The sequence below is a fragment of the Lingula anatina genome, chromosome 3 (genome assembly GCF_051362555.1).
Source record: "Lingula anatina isolate TDL-2025a chromosome 3, LinAna3.0, whole genome shotgun sequence".
Taxonomy (NCBI): domain Eukaryota; kingdom Metazoa; phylum Brachiopoda; class Lingulata; order Lingulida; family Lingulidae; genus Lingula; species Lingula anatina.
Window position 1 is genome coordinate 23,442,667 of NC_141769.1, and position 25,508 is coordinate 23,468,174.

At 36.2% G+C, this 25,508-nt stretch overlaps 3 protein-coding genes and 1 long non-coding RNA gene across 5 annotated transcripts in view; 2 read left to right on the forward strand and 2 right to left on the reverse strand.

Moving 5' to 3' along the window:
- The window catches only part of LOC112041869 (uncharacterized), a 69,228-nt gene extending 66,923 nt beyond the window's left edge, over window positions 1–2,305 (reverse strand). The window contains exon 1 of the mRNA XM_087009210.1: window positions 2,278–2,305. The gene's annotated coding sequence lies outside the window, so the exon portion shown is untranslated. The remainder of the gene's footprint in view (window positions 1–2,277) is intronic.
- Window positions 1,436–8,544, forward strand: LOC106168482 (rhomboid-related protein 2). The gene is made up of 11 exons (XM_013547549.3): window positions 1,436–1,666; window positions 2,089–2,178; window positions 4,493–4,516; window positions 4,836–5,006; window positions 5,345–5,527; window positions 5,817–5,971; window positions 6,239–6,351; window positions 6,761–6,861; window positions 7,276–7,381; window positions 7,655–7,750; window positions 8,212–8,544. The coding sequence occupies exons 2-11, from the start codon at window positions 2,092–2,094 to the stop codon at window positions 8,385–8,387; spliced, it is 1,212 nt and encodes a 403-aa protein (XP_013403003.2). The 5' UTR covers window positions 1,436–1,666; window positions 2,089–2,091; the 3' UTR covers window positions 8,388–8,544.
- Window positions 7,745–15,167, reverse strand: LOC106168480 (uncharacterized). Its single transcript, XR_001239009.3, has 3 exons — window positions 14,762–15,167; window positions 8,302–10,109; window positions 7,745–7,989 (listed from the first exon to the last, which is right to left on the reverse strand). It is a non-coding gene; the product is annotated as an uncharacterized LOC106168480 (long non-coding RNA).
- On the forward strand, window positions 9,464–25,026 carry LOC106177781 (F-box/LRR-repeat protein 6). Of its 2 annotated transcripts, XM_087009230.1 has the most exons (11): window positions 9,464–9,581; window positions 9,960–10,119; window positions 19,166–19,441; window positions 20,059–20,248; window positions 20,725–20,856; window positions 21,096–21,218; window positions 22,134–22,298; window positions 22,591–22,697; window positions 23,086–23,248; window positions 23,774–23,928; window positions 24,220–25,026. In XM_087009230.1, exons 1-11 carry the CDS (start codon window positions 9,479–9,481, stop codon window positions 24,374–24,376), a joined length of 1,731 nt encoding a protein of 576 aa, XP_086865356.1. In that variant the 5' UTR covers window positions 9,464–9,478; the 3' UTR covers window positions 24,377–25,026. The 2 variants fall into 2 exon arrangements, with proteins under 2 accessions (XP_086865356.1, XP_086865357.1); XM_087009231.1 differs by lacking the exon at window positions 19,166–19,441.
- The last annotated feature ends 482 nt before the right edge of the window (window positions 25,027–25,508 follow it).

The following is a 25,508-nucleotide window of genomic DNA, read 5'->3' on the forward strand; positions in this document are numbered from 1 at the left end:
AGCGATAATTTATTTCCCCCTAGCAGCTTCAGTTGGCGTGACAGACATCCAAGGTGCTTAAGTAGAGTGCTATTTAGTGAGAATCTCCTCGGAGATCAATCCACAGTTAGTACGATAGGGTCTTGAAATGGTCCCATTGACTACTGCTATTCTTCAAATCACGTGACACTGTGCACTTTTACTGTTTAACGTGCAGTTTTTTCAGAAAATTAAGAGAGCCCAGTCAAATATTGGAGTGACAAGGCGATCAGTGTTATCACGGCCTGATGATTATATGATTTAAATTCTATTTAGAGAAGTAATATGAATGTTTAAAATAACTTTTTTGCAAAGTTACTAGTACTATCGCGCACCTACAATTGATCTATCCAAAACATCCGTTACCTTTATGGCGATAAATGTTGCAAATAATTGCGGAGATGTCTATGAACTCAAATAACTGCGGCCTAATCTTCACTGTTTATCTATATTTTATAATTAGCATGCTAAACCAATGAATATCACATCAAGGGATGTGTGCAAATTAATCTGTTTGTTGGAAGTATCGCAGCAATTTGTATGAAGAACGTTCGCCGTAAATGTCAACAAAGAGTATCAGGTCGGGAAATATACAAGTATCAAACGCCTACAATTGAAAACACCAGTGTATCAAAATCTTCAGGTTCGCGCATTGAGGCATGCTATATATAGGCTTGACGACGAGAGCAGGATACTTATTTTTCAGTTCCCTTGGCAACTTAAATTTGGTTTGATATTGTATTATGAAAGTTATTTTTAAAGCCTCCTTTGAGATAATGTCCCTTTATAGCTGATTTAGAAACGTTGACTAGGGGTGCTCAAAACACAGTGAAGTCACGTCGCCAAGTTAGAAAAACTGATTGTATTTAAACATCTCTTTATTGATTGTCAACAGTTTTTCTAACCCATGCAGTTTTGGTGATAATCAAGCATCTTTACAATATCAATGATGATAAATAAGTGAATTTTGTGCGTTATAATAAATTTCTCTAGACCATTCCTACACGGTCATGCCTCAGTCCAACGGAATTATACCTTTTTTCGTCTTTTTCCCATTGTGTAAAAAAAGCTACGCAGCTAATAGGGTGATCTTTGTTAATCTACATTATAAGAATGTAGAAAATCCTTTGCTTTTAGGTTTTCGTATGGACTTGAACACCTATCTGGGAAGTTTTGATGTATCTATTTCATTTTATTTTAACTCTTTAAATGTTATTATTCTAAATATGAAAGACATTTTGATCGAATTATTCTGGTAAAGATTTAGACAGGGAAAACAACTACCGTATATTTTGCATTGTTTACATTAATTTATATATCTGCTAGAATGTCAATAGTGCGTAATATCATAAGCTGCATTATGACCAATTACAATAACGCTGTGCTATTTTATCTCAGATATAAGACAAAAAATGATAAGATAAATTCTTCATATTGATCACATGACTCATCGCACAAAACGTCCATGTTGTAAGGTACACAATACAATTCATGTTGGCATAACCATAGTTAAATCTGGTTAAGCTTGGTTATGTGTAGATTCATATTATCCAGTTCACAGAAACCATTAACGTTCATTCATGCGTTGTTCGTCTAAACGGACCTGATACACCTGTGGACCGAACTCGAGGAATTTGGCAGGAAAAGGGTAAATATACAGACAGATATGTCAAGTGCATACATATAGTCAAAATGACGCCAGTTCTTTGTTCGCTAAAGTTACGTCACAGACTTTAAAAGTCATCAGTGCAGCTGCAGGTCACCTGGCGTTGCCTTTCAAACGGCTAAATCTTTATTAAGTCTGTTTGTTTGTTCGAACAGTAATTTTCTGATTTCTTTGGCGTAAAGTATACTAGATAGGAACTAATTCCAACTTTTTAAGGGATGTATATGTATTGATGTTTGCACCTTTGTAATTGAAATCTTTCATCACCCTACGTCTTTGCTTAACATATAATTCTAAATGTGAAATTAATGCAATTTTTTTTATATTTTTGATTAGTGTCTAACCTAAACTGAAAAATTAAATAATTTGAGCTGGCTGTAAAAATATGTTGCCATGTTCAACAGGAGATGCCATCCAAGAATTATAACCCCAACAGTGCTGATAGCAAAAGGAAGGAAGAAGAAATTCGAGAATTAAAAATCTACCTAAGTCAGGTGAGAAGAGCTGCATATTTCAGGCACCCGGTAGATTTGGAATATGAAAAATATACAAATCAATGCTGGAACTTACGTGGTAAAATTTCAACGACTTACCAACGTTGCGATCTCGTCCACAGATCTCGTCTGGGGCAGTGTCCTGTACGCGTAGGATCCAGACGTCCTACTATTTATAATGTTGTGATAAGATAAGACTAAGCGTGATCTAAAGGTCGAAGGTTATTGATTAGAATTCGGAGAAAAACGGGGCTGGGCCATGGTGACCTCCATTGTGAAAGAAAACAAAAATATGCTTTAAGTCATCATTTTTATTAAAACAATAGGTACATTGGTAGTGTTTACCTCTACAGGAGAGGCATTTTCGACAAGTTAAAAAGTCGCGTTGATTTATATAATTAGTCTATGATAATTATCAGTTTCGACTGTATCAGTTTCGACTGCAGCTGTTTTACCTTAGCCGTGCATTATGGACCCAAGCCATATCAGAATCAGCCTACGTTACATCACCATTGTTACTGTTCTCACGAAATGAATCATATTTAGAAAATTAGAATTTTCCTCGAAAAACAAAATTCTCCTATTCAAGAGTCAATGCGTCCCTGTACTAAGATTCGATGTTAGTTCTCAATCTGAATAATTCGAACTGCCAGCCACTTAAAGATGCATACAAAGTCAAATTTTTGTTACAAAAACCAACCAAATGCCATCATGTAGTTTCAAGTAGTATAATTAAGAGAATTACCGAAAATGATGTTTGAACAGATTTTTCTGCTAGCATTCTTTGCTGTATGTCAATGGGGCAGAAAAGTAGGTCACGAAAGTAGGGTAAATTTCCAACCAAAATTTTAAAGAAAGGAGCAGTCTACAGCTCTTTTATGGCTAATTGACTGATCTGTTCAGTTCATCCCTTGGCATGTCGAATTTATTTGAGTCTTATAAGAAAGTAGTAGAAGTGGTTGACATGTGTTACTGGGAATCCACGCTCCACCTATGCTCGGTTCGAATGCACCTTTAAGCCGCTGTACAGGAGGAGGTCGGGGGCAGGTACTTTTATTTGAGGGGTATTATCGATCTTAATTGGTTTTTATTGGCAAAGATTAGTATCTTTGCGGGATGTGTAAGCAAAGAAGCTATGAATAGTGCATTTTCAAACGCAGATAATATAACTTTAATCAAACATTTACAGTTTGCTCGTACCTTAAATCTTATCTATTTGCCCTTTACCTTCGACACCTCACAGCCATCAGAATCGTGGTTGCAAGGGTCGATCTAGGTGGAAAGCCACAGCTGTCCCCCTCCTTTAGCCTGCTTAGATTCGGAGGAAATTTTTTCTCCCTTAGAATATCAAAATAACAAACGAAACGAAACGAAACAAGCAATTCTTTCAATCACGTGTCCTACATATTATGGTAAAATAGTTTGTGCCGTTTGGTTCTATATTTATTTCAGGAAACACGATGTTCCATTAAACAAAAACGTTGATTCGACTCTTTGCTAAAAGAAATAAGAAGTAAGCCTTTCTGGCACTGGAAACATTTGATTAAATTTAAATGTGAAAAGTAAGGAAGATCCATTTGAAATCGATGTTACAGCCCCCCCCCCCCAAAAAAAAAGGCTGCTGTTACGTCATCAGCCCAAATTAGAAAATTCACCCTGGTGAATTTCTACATTATTTAAGCGGATAAGAAAATAAATAAATACTATCGACCCCCTTAATTTCGTGCCCCTCCCCACCCCCACTCCAAATCAAAATCCAGCAGTAGGCAGTTTTCTTCTACACGGACACGCTTTCCAACAGTTTAATGGAAATTGGTAAAGATGATTTAAGATACACTGTACGCGTTTGAAAATATTAAAAATCAAAATTTCTATGTCTATATATACTGCATAGATACTTAAGTCTATATTTCCCAAATCAGACCTTAAAAACCTATAAAACCCTGAAAATAAAAGTAGCCATAGTCAATAGTTCCTTCTGAAATGTGCACCAAGACTTGGCGATTTAAATGATTGACCAGTCTTTCAAAATTGCTTTTTTCCACCGAGGAAACTTATATTTGGTGGGTAAATACCGTGTTAAGCATGATGATATTGCCCTATATATGTCTTTCCTTAATGATGGCTGGTCGTTCACTGTACATGTACCGGAATTATAAAACATTTTGATGGATATATCTTATAAATCAAATTTAATTCAAAGTGAAAATGACATCTCATTTAGACAAACCAAATGAAAAAAAATTGTTACATAATGATGAGTATGGAGGCTTATTTCGATGTTTTTGCATTCCATATCCAACCAACGCTGAAGACTGTAAAACCATGGTTCGAAGAGGTGAGAAATGATTGTAAAAAATGCCACTCGCAGATGTTTTATGTCTATTCTATTCTAATTACTGTTTCAAAGCCTTAGATGATTTCCTTTTTTCCAGTTAAATGAGTGTCTGTAGTTTCTATATTTTGAAATTGTCTGTTTCTACTGTACATTCAAAAATTATCAATGACAACATTGTACACAGTTATGTATTGGAATACTTTCACTGTCTATTAAATTAAGCATCGAGTGAGTTGATAAAAAAGTGATAAACTATTAAGAGAAACGATACGAGAACCAATGAAGAATTAATACTTAGAATGATAATTTCTCTTGCTAGAGAAGAGATGGTGATCCAGAGGCACAGGGTATTCCTCTGAGAGACATTCGGCAACGTTTGGATGCGTCTGGGGTGATGGAGCGGATCTCCCGCGGGGGAAGGCAACGCATGCTGGAACAGTATGACGCCAATAAAGACGGCATGTACACGTACCCAGAGTTAGAACAGCTGGTAAGGAAAAAAATTCGATCGCATCCTCTAAGTAACCTGTGATGTATCTGCGCCAATCGTAAATGTAGTGAACATGGAATAGTGGATATTTTGATTAAAAAAATCAATTTGTTTGTAGCAAATTCAGTGACAGGTACACCTATTTTAAAGTTTACGTTTTAAAACTATTTGAAACTATTTGAAAAATTGTGAAAATTTCCCCATCATCTTAAATCAGTGTAAGAACCACAATTGCTTATTTTCCTTAAATCATTAAAAACTGTGTTTTCTTCTGATTTACTTAGAATTTCACTCTTTTCTCAACTGGTGTAAATGCTCTTCTTTTATCAAATCCGTAGTTTCTGTCAGAGAGACCAAGGCTAAATCTAAACAAGCTCACCAGATGGCAGCAGCTGAAGTTGGGACTCGTAAGCACAGTGGTGCCAGAGAATGCCTCAGAGGAGAAGTCTTTAGAAAGTTACATAGAGGCCTACAACTGCAAGCCACCGCCGTTGTTCATCATCTTTATTAGTGTTCTAGAGGTATGTGCCTGATAAGTCAACTTATTTCGTAACTGCATCATTTCATATTCTGTATATTTGCAGAGGTTTTATCCTAATGGTTTTTCATATTTTTCAAATTTTTGTCAAAACAGTAAGAACATACTGTACATTAACGTTTACACGAATGCGTTATTATTTTACAACACTTAGTGAGATACATGTATGTTTTCGGACGAAATTAATCTCTCAGCTGATATTGATAGTTTCGAGAGACAAAATGACACTTTTTTTTGGTAATTTGTTCTTACTGAAATGTTTTACCTTTCAGACTATCATATTCATTGTATATGCTGTAGAATTGAAAGGCACCAAATATGAGGTGACTGCCGCCTCGGGTTTTCCAGCGTACAGTCCACTCATCTATAATCCTGCGCGGAGATACGAGGTCTGGAGATTTGTGACGTACATGTGCATCCATGTTGGGTAAGTTTTGTACCAAGTTTTGTACCAAGTTTTGAATATAGAATAACGTTCAGCCCGAAGAAATGCGTTTCACGCACGGCTCCTCAGACAAGCTATGGCACAGAGCTCTTTGCGATTTTTTTCACATTTAATCTTTACAAGAATTCAGTTTGATTTTCTGCCAATGTACTGGGTATTGTTGTGATTTACGAGTCAAAAGTCAAATCAAGACAGTGAGTCTCTAAGCGACATGTAATTCACCATGTAACTGTATGTATCTGTTCCCAGGTATACGCATCTTATTAGTAATCTGGTCTTCCAACTGGTACTAGGCATTCCCATGGAGATGGTGCACGAATGGTGGAGAATGATGATTGTGTACTTTTTAGGAGTCTTCGCAGGTAAAAAGGCCATATCTGTCCATTTGTTTGTGTTTTTTCCTGTTTAATTACCTTTCTTACTGTTGACTTTTTTCTAAATATCAGTTAACCAATTTATCAGATAAACAGAAGTAAAATGAGTAAACTATTTAATGTACCTTCTGATAGGGGTCCCTGTAGTTAATTATAAAATTTATAGTTTATTATAAAATTGCAATTTTTTTAATTTTCTAAATAACCACAGAGTCCCCCGTCGGAGGGCTTGTGTACTGCGTGTGCCTTACCGGTGACAAAGAATGGATGTTTTTTAAAGGCTCAGTTATAGGCCTACCGTTCGTGCTGAAAAGCTCAGGGCGGGGTATTGCAGGCTGGCTGCTCCATATGTCAGTATATACAGTGAATGTTACCTTGATAATTTTACGTCTCCTAGGCTCCCTGGCGCATTCTGTGACGGATCCATCCAGTTTCTTGGCGGGTGCAAGTGGTGGAGTGTATGCTTTGATAGGGGCACAAGTCGGTGCTATTATAATGGTTTGTAAAGTTAAAATTCTTAGTATCAAAATACATGGCATGTGATAACCAATATTAAACTAAATAGGAATAAATGGTAGTATTAGTGGGTTTAAAATCCACTGATGAGACTTTTCCGACTTTTGTCGGAATTCCGACTTTTTCAGGGTCATTTGGGTCATTCTTGTGAATCGTGTACCCTGGACCCCCGCCAATTCCCCTACCTTTTCAGTAAGGACTGGTCTCATCCCTGAAAATCAAAACTGAAATACAAAAAATCATCGAAGCGCGGAAGATTTTCTGTTAGTAATATATGTTTCATATGTTAAAATGTGTTGTTTTTTAATTTGAATATTCTGCAATGGGTGTTGATGGATTTTTTTCCAAAATACCTTGAATTGATCTGATCATTGAGAGCGTCGTTTGATTCTTCAGAACTGGGAAGAAATGCAGCATCGCTGGATGGAGGGAGCTGGATTTGGCGCCGTGCTTAGGGCGATGTTAAGTGCAGTTACACGTCTAATTGTGATCGGCGTGTTTGGTAGGCGAACGCACAAAGGCATAACTTTTAAACGCACACGCACGGCTGTACCAGAAATTATCATCTTAGCGCTTATATGTTACATGGTTGATTATTTGCCAAATATAAAACAAAAAAGAAAAAATGAACACAAAGGCAATATATATTTCATATAAGCTTTAGCTTTATTTTTTTTTTACTTATTCATAAACGTTTCATTGCCTATCCCAACAAAAATACCTAAGAGTGGAGTGAAAATATTTTGAACTGAGTAAAATGTACCCTTTATTCTAGTGATAGCAGATGTTGGAATTGCTCTGTGGAAACGCTATGGCGCCGGAGAAAGTAGCCGAGTTTCCTACGCTGCACACATTGGAGGGGCGGTAGCAGGTACAAAATATAAGAGGTCTCATTGGGTTTTGCTTTGCTGTAATGAAACCAAAAACTGCAAAAATAAATGACTGAAGAAAACCACTGACCAATCCAGGACTTCATTAAAGGGGTGGGGGTAAAGGGGTTGAATATCCCCCTATTCTTGATGACACCGCATTAGTGCGGACGCTGAAGGGGTGGATGCCCTGTCTGCGTCCCTGTCTAGACTCGCCTGCAACACTTGAATATTAGATGATCTGTAAATAAATAATTTGATACCTACAGCTTTTAATTTATTTACCAGTAACAATTTTAAAAATTAGTTTCAAGACAAATCATGTTGATAATGATAAAATTAAAAAGAAATTGGAAAGGCCGCATTTATTAGGATTTTGAGCGTAAAAGAGGTATAGTAAGTGCTGGTATTACACGTACGTTGTACGTATTAAGTAATATTACGTTCTCTTTATAAATTTCAGGGGTTTTGATGGGCACGGTGGCACTGAAAAACTTGGATAAAAAGCCCTGGGAACTGAAAGTATGGTGGATCTCTCTGGTTATCTACTTACTTCTTGTGTCGTTTGCCTTATTTTGGAATTCCCTCTACCCAGGATTCCCGGGCACCGACTGGACGCCATGTTGCCTGGCAACCTAGCAGAGAACACTATTCTGTCTAGCATCCGGTGAACATTATTTTGACATAAGACTGACTGGAAGCCATAGCGCAATGTATCTTGGGAAATTAACTCGTTTTTTCACTTTCTATGCACATTTTGTACTTTTTTAATGAGATAAAAACAGTCTCCTTCTTATTCGCCTTTAATAAATCTTTTCGTTCGGCTATAATAAATCATCAATATTTAAAAAAAGTATCTGTGATTGATAGCCATCATATGTCCTGATAATTTTATTCTAAAACTTCACCTAATGAAAAACATTGAATTTCGAGGCTTATACCTGTAAAAGCGAGGGAAAAGGTAAATATTATAATAGGGGCCTACTCCGGAAAGAGCGCTCGAATATAAAGTTTTGACGTTATAAGGAAATAATGTGGTCTAAACTTTGGGCAATTGGAAAAAAGAATCAAAAGAGCAAACAATTTGTTTCATGGGGCAAATCATGCCGAACATTCGTTGGTGAGCGTGTGTGTGTTTGTGTATGTGCGTGCTTGTGTGTGTGTGTGTGTGTGTGTGTGTTCATGCGTACGGGGCTTGAGAAATACTGCCCGTGAGAGACTGAGCAAGGCCTACAATACATGGAAAGTTCTTGGTACCGCCCGTGAAACTCAGCTTTAAGCCAAAGGGAGAGTAAGAGATCCCCCGCAGCCTACGGTATATATATTGGGGTAGTTATGTAATGCGGCCGACTCTGTAGATACATGTAGATAATTGTCTGTTTTGACTGCCCTTTTTCAAAATCTACAGCCAAAAACATTTTTTAAAATGTGTTGTAATGGGTATTTTGGATTGATAAATCAAATGAGGGCACAAGCTCCTGATTTCTTGTATCACAAAACTATAGGGCCTACCAGCCCTGAACTCCACGCCAAAGGGGTGGGATTGGCTTCGCATCCTCGGATCCCCCTTCAAATAATCCTAGACCCGCCCCTGAAATGCATGCAATTTTAAATTGGTAGCAATTCTAAATTGGCTACGTTCAAGAATATGCTTAAAAGAATAAAAATGCAATGCATCGGAATGTAGGGGCCCAACTAAAACATAATGCAACGAAGCAGACTGACTTAACATGATATGCGGCGTGTCTTATCTGGGCATTAGTTGTAGTATCGGTGATGTGTTGGAAAGTGCAAATTTAGAAATTTTGCCGCAGTACGCAAGAATCTTTTTTCGTAAGTCAATACCTTGATCGTGATAGCTAAATTTGCAACGAAAAATATACTCTAGTTAAAGAGTTTGATTTATTTGAAGGACCACACGAACTTTTATTAATGATTGTAAATGTTCTAGCTACAGAGTTCTGACCCTTCCACTCTCCTCTGTCGCTGCACTACATGTAGTATGATGTACACGTGCTAGGCGTCACTCTGAGCTCTGAGAACAGTGAAACAAGTAGACGACTACAGTGAGATAGACTTTTGCGTATTGATCGGAAAACGTTAATAGACATGAGTCTATATTATTTCAATTAAAATGTTAATTGATATCATACCCTACATTAAATGGTATTACTGTATGTATATTATTATAATTATTGCAAATTTACAGAGTGTTTCTGATGGAGAAGGGCATCTTTGGACTGAAGAAGGATCCGCGTAATCCTATGCTGTTTTCCTTCTTTGCAAAAGAGGGTGAGGAGTGGCCATCCAGTGATTCAGAGGACTCTGATTACGTGCCAAGTGGTGCTGAGGAAGACACAGCTGAAACAAGGTGAAATATATAGTGAAATAATAAGTTACCTTGTTAACTGATATGAATTTTTGTACAATATACCAGTAGGCAAACTCAAAGGAAGACCCCAGGCCCGTAGCCAGCAATTTCAAAAGGGGGGTTCTTTTTCTGAAAAAGTGGACCTTTTCCCATGAAAACTCTATGTACCTAGATCAAATTTTACCCAGAGTGGACCTTTTCCCAGCAAAAGGGGCGGTTCTTTCGAGCCTGGACCCTTTCATCAAAAACAAAATTCTCTCTCTCTCTCTCTCTCTCTCTCTCTCTCTCTCTCTCTCTCTCTCTCTCTCTCTCTCTCTCTCTCTCTCTCTCTCTCTCTCTCTCTCTCTCTCTCTCTCTCTCTCTCTCTCTCTCTCTCTCTCTCTCTCTCTCTCTCTCTCTCTCTCTCTCCTCTCTCTCTCTCTCTCTCTCTCTCTCTCTCTCTCTCTCTCTCTCTCTCTCTCTCTCTCTCTCTCTCTCTCTCTCTCTCTCTCTCTCTCTCTCTCTCTCTCTCTCTCTCTCTCTCTCTCTCTCTCTCTCTCTCTCTCTATATATATATATATGTATATATATATATACGTATATATATATACAGGGGCGTAACCAGACCTTTAAAAATTGTACGCACAGATTTTTAAAATTCCCAGCACGTAAAGCAAAATGTAGACTTACGCAATAGATGAAGGACAGTGTAATCACGGCATATGTACCACACATCGCAGCTTAATTTCCATTAATAATAAAATTATCATTTAACTCAAAAATATTCTCGCGATTTAATGAAGTTTCAATGTTCTAATTCACCCAGAACGGTATATTTATTTATAAGGAGGCTAACTGAAACATCAACTTTGGGCACTGAACGAACTGCAGGTTATGCTGCATTGTCTGCTTGTATCGACCTGAATTCTGAATCATGTTGTGGCACTGTTGTTCGGAATGCCTAACTATCAAATTGGAAAAAAGCAGTCTATTCAGAATTCAGCATCTCATTCCCTTCGCAAATTCAAAAGTCCCACCATAGCATGTGATTCCCAGGTTAGTCAGGCGGTTAAGTCTAAATTATATCCAGAATTGTGCAAAAGATGATAAAAGCATGAAACTTTTCACGATGAATGACCCTTAGGTGTTTGTCAATTTTGGATCGGGGGGGCAACTCCAAAATTCACAAGTACCCGGATGAGAGGCTTTCTTAAATGTGCTGACTCAGCATTTTATGTACATTCAGATTTCATCAAAACGAGCACTACCAGTACTTATTATGATTTCATAAATAGATGTAAAAAACGTACGCTCACTGTGCACATCTATGAGAGCAATGATGACGTCACGATGACGTCACTGGGTGATATTGCACAATTTAGAATGACAAATATCCACTTTCTCCTACAGGAACAATAGTCGAACTCAGCAATGTTTCATTCCCGTAATTTTTTATTACAGAAGGGCATCCTTTAGGGTTAGAAAGGTAAAATTAGCTTGATTGCTACTTCCGAGACATTGAGCATTTTCAATATGGCCGTCAATTTTTGAGGAAAAACAGAAAAACAACCAGAAGTTGACGGATATACTTTATTTGTGGCTGTTGTGAATGTGTTTCCTGTCGGAAGAACACAATAGGGCACAGGACTGCATCCTAACACGTCATTGTTACTGATAAAAAACAAAATGGCTGCCAAAACATAGGGTAGAGGCAGAGGGTAAAGAAAATCAGTAAAATCAGCATATTTCTAATATTATCAGTCTAACTAACGGCATCTTCTTCTTTGATTTTTCCGTTCATCGTGATGTTTCGTTAGCTATTATCCTACACTGCCATTATCTGCTTGTTTAATATTCAACTTATGTATGGTGAGGGCGTAATTCTCCAAAAATGGAAAAGTACATGCAGCTGTCGTACGGGACACGCGAGGAAATTCTTTTTCTCTACTGGGCCTGGGTGGCTACGGTGCATGCGATGCACGTGGTTAAGGCGCTCGATACACGTACTTATTTCTTGCTCACTACGTGTTCACTCCGCATTTCTGCATGCCCACCGTGTTTAACTCAGGGGCTTCGAGCATGTTGAGCGAGAAGTGGTCACTCCATGCGCACGGACCGTAAGTTTAAAAGAAGGGGCATGATCGAAAAAAGCATTATTTCTGCCACTAATCTCAAGTTTTAAAAACCCCTAAAAAGATAGCAAAGAGCAAGAGGAGAGAGGGGGATCGGGGACAAGCAAAGTATGATTGGGCTCAGCATCTTTGAACACTTCTTCGGATATGATGACCTTCTCAAACATGCACCTGTTTTTATACCTCCCCCAAAACATCTCAACACGTAAGATTCCCGTGCAAAGGACGAGCAACAACCATAGGAAGCCAGCAAGGCTTCTACGTCTGCATCTACTTGCCCTACGTCTACTTGCGTTGCCCTTACGTTGCCTGTACTCCTTGTACGCATAACATACGTAGTGCACGCTGCGAGACACGTGCGAAAGTCCGTCAGGCGCAGAGATACTGAGCGGAGGCTGAGCTTCTCGCGTACTGTCCACGCATTTCTTCTTGCGCACTAATTACAATCACCAGTTACTTAATTTCTTCCCTACGATCTAGTAAAGGCCCAGCCAGACGAGAGGAACCTAAAAAACCGTACGTCCTGAAAATAGTGCGTTGGGACCCAGGCTTAAGCTCATGTTAGCGACAAGACACGGCACAAGCATGTAATGTAAAGGTAATTGTCGTTGCCCGTAGCCACTTACGATGTCATAAAAATTGCACGGAAAATGTGTACGAGTTCATTGTACGGCGTAGCAAATGTCATTTAGACTTTAGCGATCCAAACGAGATGAAGAGGCAATTTTCATATCGTCAGCGGAATGTCGGTAGCGATCCAAGCGAGACAAGAAAATAATTTTCATATTCGTTTTAGGGACTTCGTCGGCAATAAGAGAAGGCAATTTGAATATTTGTTCAAGGGCCTCATTAGTGGAAGATCGTCAGCGGGAGACCCGGTGGTTAGGTTGCGTTCATTCGCAACTGAGTGAAATATGCTAATGTCTAGCCCTGCATGAGCAAAATTTATTCACATGGTTGAGATGGTAACAACTGACTACTGAATGTTAATTTTGCATTAAAATTCATGTGCTCTAGCAGTTCAAACTCCCACCAAAAAGAAACTGCCAAAATAAGTCCGTAATTGATTTTTTAAAAATATTTTTTATACTATTTTTTAAATATTTTTATTTATATCCCCCTCATTTGAAAATTATTCTTTCTTTTTTTTTCATTTCATTTCTTTTTTTTTTTGAATGTCAAAAAAGCTGATAATGATAGGTAAGGATCATGGCTAATTAAAAATCAAAATGAACAGAAGGCATAGAAAGTTTTAATTAGACTAATTATACAAGTTATAGACTGATTATATGTGTTGGCGGCCAGTATGCAGTATGCTAGTATGCAGTCATTTATCCTATACTGTGTTCTTAAGACGGGAAATGTATCCACAATAGCCACAAATAAATTATATCTGTCAATTCTAAAATGTTTTTCTATTTTCTCTATATATTGAAAATGCTCAAAGTCTCGGAAGTAGAAACCAAGCCAACGTAACCTTTCTAGCCCTCAAGGTTGCATTTCTGTTATGAATGTTTACATGAAAGATCATTGCAGGGTTCGACTATTTGGCATATAGGAGTGAGTGGATATTTGTCATTTTGTATTTTGCAATATCACCCAGTGTCGTCATCATGACGTCATCATTGCTGTAATAAATGTTTACAGTTAGTGTATGTTACTCAAATTTACTCATGTTATCATAATTAACGTCGGTAGTGCTCGTTTACGTGAATTCTGGATGTACATAAAATGCTGAGTCAGCATATTTTAAGAAAGCTGCTCATCCGGGTACTTGTGAATTTTGGAGTTGCCCCCCAATCCAAAATTGACAAACACCCAATGGCCATTCATCGTGAAAAGTTTCATGCTTTTATCAAGTTTTGCACAATGTTTTGGCTTAGCCGCCTAACTAGGTGTACACCAGTTCTCCACCATCTTCATTGGTTACCCACATGCAGCCTCAAAGAATAGTCTATAAGATGAAATTCTTGACTTTACATGAACAATATATATATATATATATATATATATATATATATATATATATATGATAGAACTCCTTTGAAAACTCTTCTTTCCAGCGGTCAATTTTAACTGAAGTGAAACGATACCAAAAAGACTAAAAACATTTTGATACAGGAGTTTGGAGATTGCTGCACTTCTTTTGTGGTCCAATTTTATTAACATATCAAATGTGTCTTAACTCTTATCACTGTTTTGAAAAGAATTTAAATAACATTTAATTAACTTTAATCTTTTAATATTAAATACCTTTATGTTAGTTTTTAATTTATCTTTGTGGTTTTAGTTTTTATTTGGTAGTGTAAGTAACACTGAGATGCACATGTAGCACGTTTTTAAAATGTATTATTATTATTATTATTATTATTATTTACGTAAATCGTTTGAAAATATTTGACAAACCAAAGTCCGGGTGAATTGGTAGTTGCAGGCTGGAAAGGTAATGAATGCTAAATCATTGACATTCCTCGCCTTAATATTGAGCAGAAAACAACATGTCCCTGTACAAAATCAGATAGCCTACTTACAATAAATTCACAGACAGTCAGCGCCTGGGTTAATTAACTACTTCAGTTCTGCTATCTCCTGTATCAAGAGCCTCGTGGTGCGGTGTACATCTCAGGTGACTCCAGCTATCAGGCCGAATGAGGTGTGTTCTCACGTACACCCAAGTCTACAGTTAGTGCAAACTTAAAGAATCATAGTTTGAAGGTATTTGGAAAGTTCCAAAACCCCGTAAAATAAGATGTTAGACATTAGTAGTGTCGGGCGGGTAAGGTAATAACTGCTTTATCATTGACATTCTCCTAGCTGTCCTTGTATTGAGCGGTAAACAACATCTCCTTGAACAAAATGTTATCGAAGTCCCTACTTATAATAAATTCACAGACAATCAACGTCTGGTTTAATTAACTAGCCTAGTTCTGCTATCTCTTGTAACGAGTGCCTCGTGGTGCGGAGTACAGCTCAGGTGACTCCAGCTATCAGGACGAGTGAGGTGTGTTCTCACGTACACCCAACCAAGTCTACAGTTAGTGCAAAATTAAAGAACCATAGTTTGAAGGTATTTGGAAAGTTCCAAAACCCCGTAAAATAAGATGTTAGACATTAGTAGTGTCGGGCGGGTAAGGTAATAACTGCTTTATCATTGACATTCTCCTGTCCTTGTATTGAGCGGTAAACAACATCTCCTTGAACAAAATGTTATCGAAGTCCTTACTTAGAATAACTTCAGCGTGTGTTCTCACGTACTCCCAGGTGTACAGTTAGTGCAGGTTTAAAGGAGCCATCTAAAATATGTTTAAACTAAGAATATAAACTTAATCGCAGTGTTTGAAATTAATCTTGATAATTGGCCATTACATTTACCTCTGTAAATTCAAGTATAATTTTCACAAATTTATGGAGACGATTTATTTTTCAATATTAAAATAATAATGTGGAATTGGAAATTAGAATATCCTTTAAATAATATCTTTCGATGATTGAACTGCGTGGCTTCTAAACATTTTTCACGAAACGGAAGGCTGAATTTAGCGCAAATCCATGGTTGATTGAACTAAGATATAAAAAAAGAAACTATATAAACACACGGTTACAGGATGTCGGGGACTGGGAGCTTGTCTGAAGAGCACATCGACCTATAAAAAAAAAAAATCAAATTTGGCACTTAACTAATTTAACAGCGCTGCACTTGCCTATTTCAATTACTATTGTCTCTTATCATGTTTACTAGATATGAATTATAGACACGTTAATATTTAATAAAATCAGGTGATTCTGTAACAGTCCATGGGTCCAAGGAGGGTGGCGAGAGGATAATACAGAAATAAGAAGCTACCAGTAGTAAACCGCAACTAGATCTTTAGTTGATAACGATTTTTAAATGTTGTTGGTCAAACAATCATGATACATGTATTATTCAGAAAAAAAAAAACGCGCACCAGATACTCGATAAATCAGGAGAATATTGTTGATAAATGTTTATTGGCTGATTACAACTGAAGAAATATAGAACTGACTGGAATTTTCACAATTTCTCTTTCCAGATAATTTATTCAAAAACTTTTTCACAAATAAATGAGTACATGTAGTGACATAGTAAATATTACTCATATTAAAATGTCGTTTAGCTGCATTTTAGGCCGGTCTAAAGACAATGTAACTGACGTGATTTTATGGGTTACCCTCGCATCCCCCACCGTCCTTGGCAGAAAATATCATCACCTTGTCAGATGACGTGGTCTGATGTTCGTGTATATAACCCAGAAGCAGGTAGTTCAGTCCAGGGGCGTAACCAGACCTTTAAAAATTGTACGCACAGATTTTTAAAATTCCCAGCAAAATGTAGACTAACGCAAGGGATGAAGGACAGCGTAATTACAGCATATGTACCACACATCGCAGCTTAATTTCCATTAATAATAAAATCATTATTTAGTCAGAAATATTCTCGCAATTAAAAAAGTTTCAATATTCTTATTACCCAGAACGGTATATTTATTTAAAAGGAGGCTAGCTTCGCATATGTGGAACCCCCTTTGAATAATCCTGGATCCACCTCTGAGTTGATCTAAAATACGGTTTCATTCACCTTACATGTGGATGCATGGCTCCCAAAAACAACCAATTGTACGACACGACAGAGCTCTGATACATCTAAGTTTAATTATTTGTTTGTAAAAATTGCCCATGTCAGCCTGTTAGTTTGGAGGGGTAAGCTGGGTCAAGTCCATGTCAAAATTCTTTGGAGCTTTGCAGGAGAAATTCTTCCTTTGTTTCTCTAGCTCCTTCTTAAACCTGGTGTCCAGATTTTATCTAGTGCCTCCAGGGTTGCGGGAGCTGCTCTTTGAAAGAGGTAAAGGTAAAGGAAGTTTCAGTTAGATGGACGATTAAGATAGGACTTGTTAAGGTTACAGGCATTGTTTACCTCAGGGGGGGGGGGGGGTCTGAATAATTGTGCCTATACAATTGATACAGAGGACTTGTACATACAGGTGACTTTAATAAGCAGAGGATTTTCTTTTATATTCCGTGAAAAATAAAATAATATCATGGTTGGCCAAAAAATTGTACGCACAGTGCATCCGTGCGTATGCCTAGTTACGCCCATGATATATATATATATATATATATATATATATATATATATATATATATATATATATATATATATATATATATATATATAAAGTTATAATTATATGTATAGAAAATATATCATCCAACATCTCTTCTTTCCATAAAGGGGATGGGTAGGTGGGATAGAGGATAATCTTCCCTTATATCTCCTTTGCGATAACCAATGCAGGTTGTTGGATACATGTAACTGTCACCAAGTCCTTCCAAGAGTTTGTGTGCTCTTATATCTTTTGATCAATATCATATTGATAAGTGTATATACTTGACATGCATTTGTGAACACACACCCACTTGCTCAGGAATAGAAATTGATCATTATTATTTATTCATAACATATTTTCTCTTAGCACTTGCATTGGCAATAGTTTAAAGAGCACTGGATTGATTTCTGCTTTTTAAATATAAACATTAATATAAAATACCAAGTATATTCAGATTTCAATATGATGTATAAGGCTAATCCTATTTGTTTTTTAGCTCATCTAGACAGAGGAAAATAGACAGAGGAAAATAGACACCACAGATTTTTAAAATTCCCAGCAAAATGTAGACTAACGCAAGGGATGAAGGACAGCGTAATTACAGCATATGTACCACACATCGCAGCTTAATTTCCATTAATAATAAAATCATTATTTAGTCAGAAATATTCTCGCAATTAAAAAAGTTTCAATATTCTTATTACCCAGAACGGTATATTTATTTAAAAGGAGGCTAGCTTCGCATATGTGGAACCCCCTTTGAATAATCCTGGATCCACCTCTGAGTTGATCTAAAATACGGTTTCATTCACCTTACATGTGGATGCATGGCTCCCAAAAACAACCAATTGTACGACACGACAGAGCTCTGATACATCTAAGTTTAATTATTTGTTTGTAAAAATTGCCCATGTCAGCCTGTTAGTTTGGAGGGGTAAGCTGGGTCAAGTCCATGTCAAAATTCTTTGGAGCTTTGCAGGAGAAATTCTTCCTTTGTTTCTCTAGCTCCTTCTTAAACCTGGTGTCCAGATTTTATCTAGTGCCTCCAGGGTTGCGGGAGCTGCTCTTTGAAAGAGGTAAAGGTAAAGGAAGTTTCAGTTAGATGGACGATTAAGATAGGACTTGTTAAGGTTACAGGCATTGTTTACCTCAGGGGGGGGGGGGGGTCTGAATAATTGTGCCTATACAATTGATACAGAGGACTTGTACATACAGGTGACTTTAATAAGCAGAGGATTTTCTTTTATATTCCGTGAAAAATAAAATAATATCATGGTTGGCCAAAAAATTGTACGCACAGTGCATCCGTGCGTATGCCTAGTTACGCCCATGATATATATATATATATATATATATATATATATATATATATATATATATAAAGTTATAATTATATGTATAGAAAATATATCATCCAACATCTCTTCTTTCCATAAAGGGGATGGGTAGGTGGGATAGACGATAATCTTCCCTTATATCTCCTTTGCGATAACCAATGCAGGTTGTTGGATACATGTAACTGTCACCAAGTCCTTCCAAGAGTTTGTGTGCTCTTATATCTTTTGATCAATATCATATTGATAAGTGTATATACTTGACATGCATTTGTGAACACACACCCACTTGCTCAGGAATAGAAATTGATCATTATTATTTATTCATAACATATTTTCTCTTAGCACTTGCATTGGCAATAGTTTAAAGAGCACTGGATTGATTTCTGCTTTTTAAATATAAACATTAATATAAAATACCAAGTATATTCAGATTTCAAGATGATGTATAAGGCTAATCCTATTTGTTTTTTAGCTCATCTAGACAGAGGAAAATAGACACCACTGCTGAATCAAAATGTGCTGCCAAAGATGACAAGAATTCTCAGACAAATCAAAAAGAACATAAAAACAAAATTAAGACTTCAAAAAGGAGGAATTTGAAAGATGAAGTGGATGTTGCAAATTATGGAACAAAAGGGGATAATCAAGATGTGTGTGACGTATGGGGAACAGTTATCCCACCAGAAATTTTATTAAGAATTTTCCACTTTGCTGTCTCACAGAATAGAAGCCTACCATTCCTATGCAGGTATAAGATGACCAAAAACTGCATAAAGATTAATTCAATATTTCAGATAAAGTTACAAGAACAAGTAAAGACTGGGGTTTACTTTCACATTACATAGAAATAGCTGTGCATCTCCCACTTTCCCACCCTGAGTGTTAGTATGCTGAAAGTGATTTTTCTAAGGCCTATCTTTTATGTCACGTGGCTGTATAGGAAATCACAGGGTAGTGCTGGGAATTGAGAAGAGCTTTTGATAGTTGTTTTCTTTTGTGAATACAGTGTTGTATGACACAGGCAATTGTTATTGAATCAGATATATACTGTCTTCCAGTTGTTAAAACAAAATGTCAGCTCCTTGTGTTTTTTTTTACCTTCATATAATATGTATTTTAATTGGGAAACTACTTGTAAGTTATGTTTACTACTAATAACAGGTGGATTGATATTTTATTTAGAACTTTGAATAATTTTTTCTTCATCAGTCTGTCTTGTGAGCACTGGTTTGACATCAAATACTAGTAAAATTGAAGTTGGGGCAATAATTTTTTGGTAAATTTGTACAGTTAATGGATCAGTAGACTGAGAAAATTTGGAATCAACAGTTTAGAACTTTACAACGGCACATATTGTTTTGACAGGGCAGCCAGAGTATGTCGGTTATGGAGGAACACTGCCACCCACCCATCACTGTGGGCCACCGTAGACCTGTCATATGGCTGGATCAAGAAAGAGGAGAAGTATCTTCAGTGGCTGTGTGAGCATAGGTTCTCCAGGCTTGAAAGCATCAACCTGGGTGGCTGGGCCAATATTACACAGTCAGGGATAGAGGTGATACTGAATTCTTAAAAAAGTTCATTAGTCTGTTATATGTACATGAAATATTGAATTAATGCATAATTTCATAGACAATGCTTTCCTACCGTCAAATTTTTGGCTCTATATCAAGTTAGATCACCAGCGCATGACCAGTTTGTCCTGAGGAAGGCTCTTGAGTTGAGCCAAAAATTTGACGGTAGGAAAGCATTGTCTGTGAAATTATTATTTCAACATTTCACGTGATAATGAATTGTTGAGTGTGATTTTAACCACAGAGCAGTCCAAGAATACAGGCCACTGCGAAGAAAATTGGCAATATCAATTTAAAGAATTTAAGGTTGCCAAGATACTGTTGAAATTGTAATTATTTGTTTGTATGTGTGTGTGTCATCATTATAAGTCTGTATTCTCTTTCATTGGATAAGTCCAGTTAAACATTCAGATAATGCTTGAAGGTTGATATTAAGTTAATTATCATAATGTTTCAGTGTATCACCAGTCATTGCCCAGTTCTTGAGAGTATCCATCTCTCTCAGTGTAAGAAGCTAAATTCCACAGCCATTACCACATTGGCAAAAAGTTGCACCTCTTTATCACAAGTGTCCTTGCATTCTATGCCAGTAAGTTTCTGAATGTGTGTCAGATATATTGTCTCATTACACTTACTTTGTAATCTTAATATTTTATAGGACAAATATAATTTAATAAAGTGCAATAAGGTTAATCTAAGTGAAGTATGTGATGCAGTGGAAATCTATTGCTGTGTTTGTGTGATATTCTGAACTTTGTCACATAAGCATGAGAGAGAGAGAGAGAGAGAAAGTACTGTATTGTTAAACAACATGTTTTTGTAATACAGAGAGATGCAGTAAATTCAGTGGCATTGAAGTGTCTAGTGCAAGAAGCAGGGGCCCGTCTCACACACTTAGACCTCTCAAGAAATAACCTGCAGAACTTTAAATCTGTCTTTTCTGCAATAATGGTAAGATGCTGCTAATGTAATGTTCATTCCTACTGGGAGTTAAAGGGATAACAACTTTTGGCAGGAAAAGTGCCATAAATCAGATTTTCCTGCAGTAAATGTTTCTACAGTTCCCAATGGAAAATGCATCCATTCTGACATTCAAAGTTGGTTACTTGTTTTTTTTAAACTGTTTTTTATATAATAATCTTTTAAGAGATTTTTACTGGGAGAAGCCATCTATGAAGGTCCACTGGCAAGCACAGATTTCAGATTAATTGCAATAACTGCTGTTTTGGTGGTAAAATGGAATTAATTATTTTTTCTTTGTGTTGTTTACAATGAATTTATTTGGGAGTATTGAATCTTCTATGAAGAGCTGTTATCCTTTAAATTCAAGTCAAATGACACTTCACAGAAATATGCTCATCTGGAGCTTTCAGCAGCACCTGTCTGCCTTCTTTCAGGAGGTTATTCTCAGAAACTTGGCTTTAAACAATTTTTTTCTCAGTTTAGATGTCAAATAAAACCTGAAGAGTAGTGAGGAAAAAAGTGATGAAAATTCACAATTCTGCTTGGAATGCAAATTCTTTGACTATTTAGATAACACATGTACATTTGAAATGCAGGAAGTTTTATTTAAGTTGTGCGATTGATTAAAAAAATTAAGCTTGTGTTTAACATCAGCATGCTTTTCAACAAAGATTCAGCTTTTCATTTGTAAGGACAACATTCATTATTTATATTGTGCCATTAATTTAAAAAAATTATTCTTGCTTTAAATATTATTAAATATCTTTAAACATCATACTTTAAAACAAAGGTTCCTCTTTTCATTTGTAAGTGCAACTGCTCCACTTAAGTTGTGACATTAATTAAAATATCTTGTGTTTAATATCAGCATACTTTACAAATATTCCTCTTTTCATCTGTAAGGGCAACTGCATCAACCTCACTTCACTGGACTTGTCCAACGTGCTGTTTTCAATGGAGATACTGACAATTCCAATTGAGAAGTTTCAAATGTGCTGTCCCAACCTAAGTAATGTCAGTCTTGCTAATTCTCCTCTCTGTGCGTCATATGCTACAAAGAAAGCTCAGGTAATTGGACTGCAGCCCTATCCTCTTGATTTTTTTCATCACCGCCAGTGTTGAACTGTGTAGATGCTCTCCTTGTCCTTATTCATTTTTTAAAATGAATATCACTGGTAGATAAGCAGAAAATGTGTTTGTTATAGAGAATTAAAAATTATTGTTTGATAAGAATAACAACATTTAATTAAAATTTTGTTTAATCCAATTTTTAGAAATTGTTCCTGACAAATTGATTTTAATTCATAATTTTGTAAAAAATTCTACAAATAAGTATTAAAGTATTATAATCTTATTTCAGGCAGATTCTCAGGGGTTTCCTCAACTCAATGCCCTCAGTGTTGCTGTGCACACTGCTTCACAACTTCACAGCATAGGCCTGGGTATAGATGATAGATTTATTAGCAGGTACTGTGAGTTCAGATATGGAGAACCCAAACACATAATTGGCATATTTTAACGATGTGATAAGGGAAATATTTTCAGACAGGTGTCTGTTTTTGAGTGAAAGTTTATAAGTAAAAGAAAACTTTTGTACTACTTTAATGCTTTCTGTGGAAGCAGAATTATTTTCAGTCTCTGGCACAAAGGAAATGTTATTCTGTGTCTAGCTTTATTCTTTCACAAAAATCAGTTTGTTAGACATTAAATGCAATGTTGTCATACACATTTTACTGGGGTAACCCATTTAAAGATTTATCAAAAGGAAATTACAACTTGAGTATTTGAAGGTAAGATTTCTTTTCATCATGCTCAACTTTCACTGACATCTATCCCACTCATATTTTTATTAAAGGATGCTGAAAACTTCTTATGGGTTGAAGCTCCTTGATGCCCGTGGGTGCTTCAGGTTAACAGCCCAATGTCTCCATGAATTGCCTGCCACAGACGTCAGTCAGCTTTTCCTCTCACAAGTTTCTGCCAAAAAGTTCGAAGAGCTTCATCTGCTAATGGACAAGGTGAGATTTAAGAAGCGTGCGTGCACACACACACACACACACGCACACGCACACGCACATACACACACACACACAGTCATGTTACATTTTGATACATGTAGAATTCCATACCTGTTTCTTAAAATCGGCCATCAGATCATGATGCAAGTTTTCCTTTTTTCATAAACCGAGATAAACAAATTCAGAAATGTTTCTTTCTGTACATATACACAGTTTGAAATCATTGGATATGGCTCTGTTGTATAGCGCATTTGTTTTAGTCTAACCACTGTGACACTATTTTCAAAAGAACCTATGAAAGTTACAATGGAATTAAGCACAGTATTTACAAAGTGCCTATGAAAATTACAATTGAATAACACATAATATTAACAAAGTTCCTATAAAAGTTAGCATTCAGTGCGGTTTGAATGATTTCTGTAGAGCAGCAGATGTCAAGATTTCTCCATGCAAACAGACCCTTGTTATATATATATATATATATATATATATATATATATATATATTTATGTGACTTCATTTCAGTGGCAGCACAGCATTGTAGAACTGGATATTTCCTGGAATGGGTTTCCTTGTAAAGTCCTAGACAATGCCCTAGAATGCTTAGGAAAAAGTCCTTCTACCTCAAAACTGGAGACTTTGGACTTGAGTGGAACTTCAGTTGCCCTAGCTACTGTACAGTAAGGCTTTTCTTTATAATCTTTCAACGCTTTTATCATTTTGTTTCATGAAACAATTTGCCTTTGTGTAATTTTTTCATTAAATCAGATATATTTGGTTTGGTATTTAGTTCATTAGTTAGACACAAAACATTTATATATTTTGTCTCCATTTTAAATTAATATCTAAGGTTTTTTATAAAAAAAGGTCAACAATAAACATTGTTCCAAGCTTACATACCAGCAGTGGCTTAAAGTTACTTTAAAATAATTTTTGGGTACAGAAAACTAATACTTACTTTTTCATTACAGGTTAGTGTTGAGAGGCTGCCCAAAACTTGTTTCCATCAACCTGACCTCTTGCCGTGGTCTGCCGCGCGGTATGAAGAGATTGTACAGCAGCATGCAGGAAATAGCAAAACTCAAGGAAGATCTAAATGAACAGCATGCATTGCAGGAGCATTTATGAAATTATGAGTCTGGAAAAAAAAAACAATCGTTTTTTAAAGGAAAAAGGCTGTGAATTCTTATAGGTTAAGGTTTTTCAACTTTTTATTTAAAAAAAAAAAAAAGAAAATGAAGAAACTCCAAAAATTGGAGAAAAAAAAAAAGAAGAAAACACTGACTTAAAGACTACGTTACTCTGACTTTTTAAGATTCTTTTTACCACTGAATATGTTTATTTATTTTTATAAGATATTTTAGAAATGTGTTTGTTGTGTTTTGTTTGTTGAAACATAATTTGTACAGCAGCATGATCATGTGACTATATACATGTAATATAAAAGCTATATATTTCATGTACATCATTCATTACACGCAGGTAAGATCTTTCTTATAGATTGTAATTGTGACTGTTGAAGATGAAGAAGAATAAGATGCCACTTGATTTTACTTTTATGAGAAAAGTTAATTTAGTTTTCCTCTTGTGAGATGGAATATCAATGTGTATAGTTACATCCTTTGTACTTAATTCAAAAAGTTTCTTTAAAAAATCAAATTCCAACCACACTGTACTCCTACATGTAATAAGATTTCAAAGGTAGGTATACCAGGTAGGTATAACAGTATACAAATTATGTTAAAAATGTTTGTTAAAGAAATAAATAATAAAATGTGCATTGCATTTCTGATTGGGTCCTAAATATGGGAGGCTATGCTTTAATGCCTTATATATTAGGTATGTTACATGAAGAAAGTTGTAGAAAATGTATCAGTTCAGAGTGAAAGGTACTTTTCCAATGAAACCTAATTGAATCGCTCCGGAAAATGTTAATAAGAACGAAAAAAAATGAAGGTGTGATGTGACTTAATTGGTTAAAACTGGTTAAAAATGAATCTCGCCTCTAATGGCTATGTGGCAATATACCTCATTATAGACCTACCGAGATAAGTAAATTGTACCATGTGATGAACCTGATCCAGTGTGAGGGACTGTATCAAATACACAAGATCAAGATCTACTAATTTCAGCAAAATTTTTGCACTAAATATCTTTTGTCTTGGATAATAATTTACATGTACCATAAATGCCAGGTTCATGCATCACAAACATGCTAAACAGGTTAAAGTTTTATTTAAAATCACTGTCCTCAATGGAT

Bases quoted from the DNA above. Each gene is read 5' to 3' on its own strand.
- LOC106168482 (XM_013547549.3), top strand. From the start codon at position 2,092: ATGCCATCCAAGAATTATAACCCCAACAGTGCTGATAGCAAAAGGAAG. The intron at 5,528-5,816 runs GTATGTGCCTGA...TTTACCTTTCAG, and splicing joins TCTTTATTAGTGTTCTAGAG to ACTATCATATTCATTGTATA. The intron at 7,382-7,654 runs GTAGGCGAACGC...CCTTTATTCTAG, and splicing joins AATTGTGATCGGCGTGTTTG to TGATAGCAGATGTTGGAATT.
- LOC106177781 (XM_087009230.1), top strand. From the start codon at position 9,479: ATGATATGCGGCGTGTCTTATCTGGGCATTAGTTGTAGTATCGGTGAT. The intron at 22,299-22,590 runs GTAATTGGACTG...ATCTTATTTCAG, and splicing joins ATGCTACAAAGAAAGCTCAG to GCAGATTCTCAGGGGTTTCC. The intron at 22,698-23,085 runs GTACTGTGAGTT...TTTTTATTAAAG, and splicing joins GATGATAGATTTATTAGCAG to GATGCTGAAAACTTCTTATG.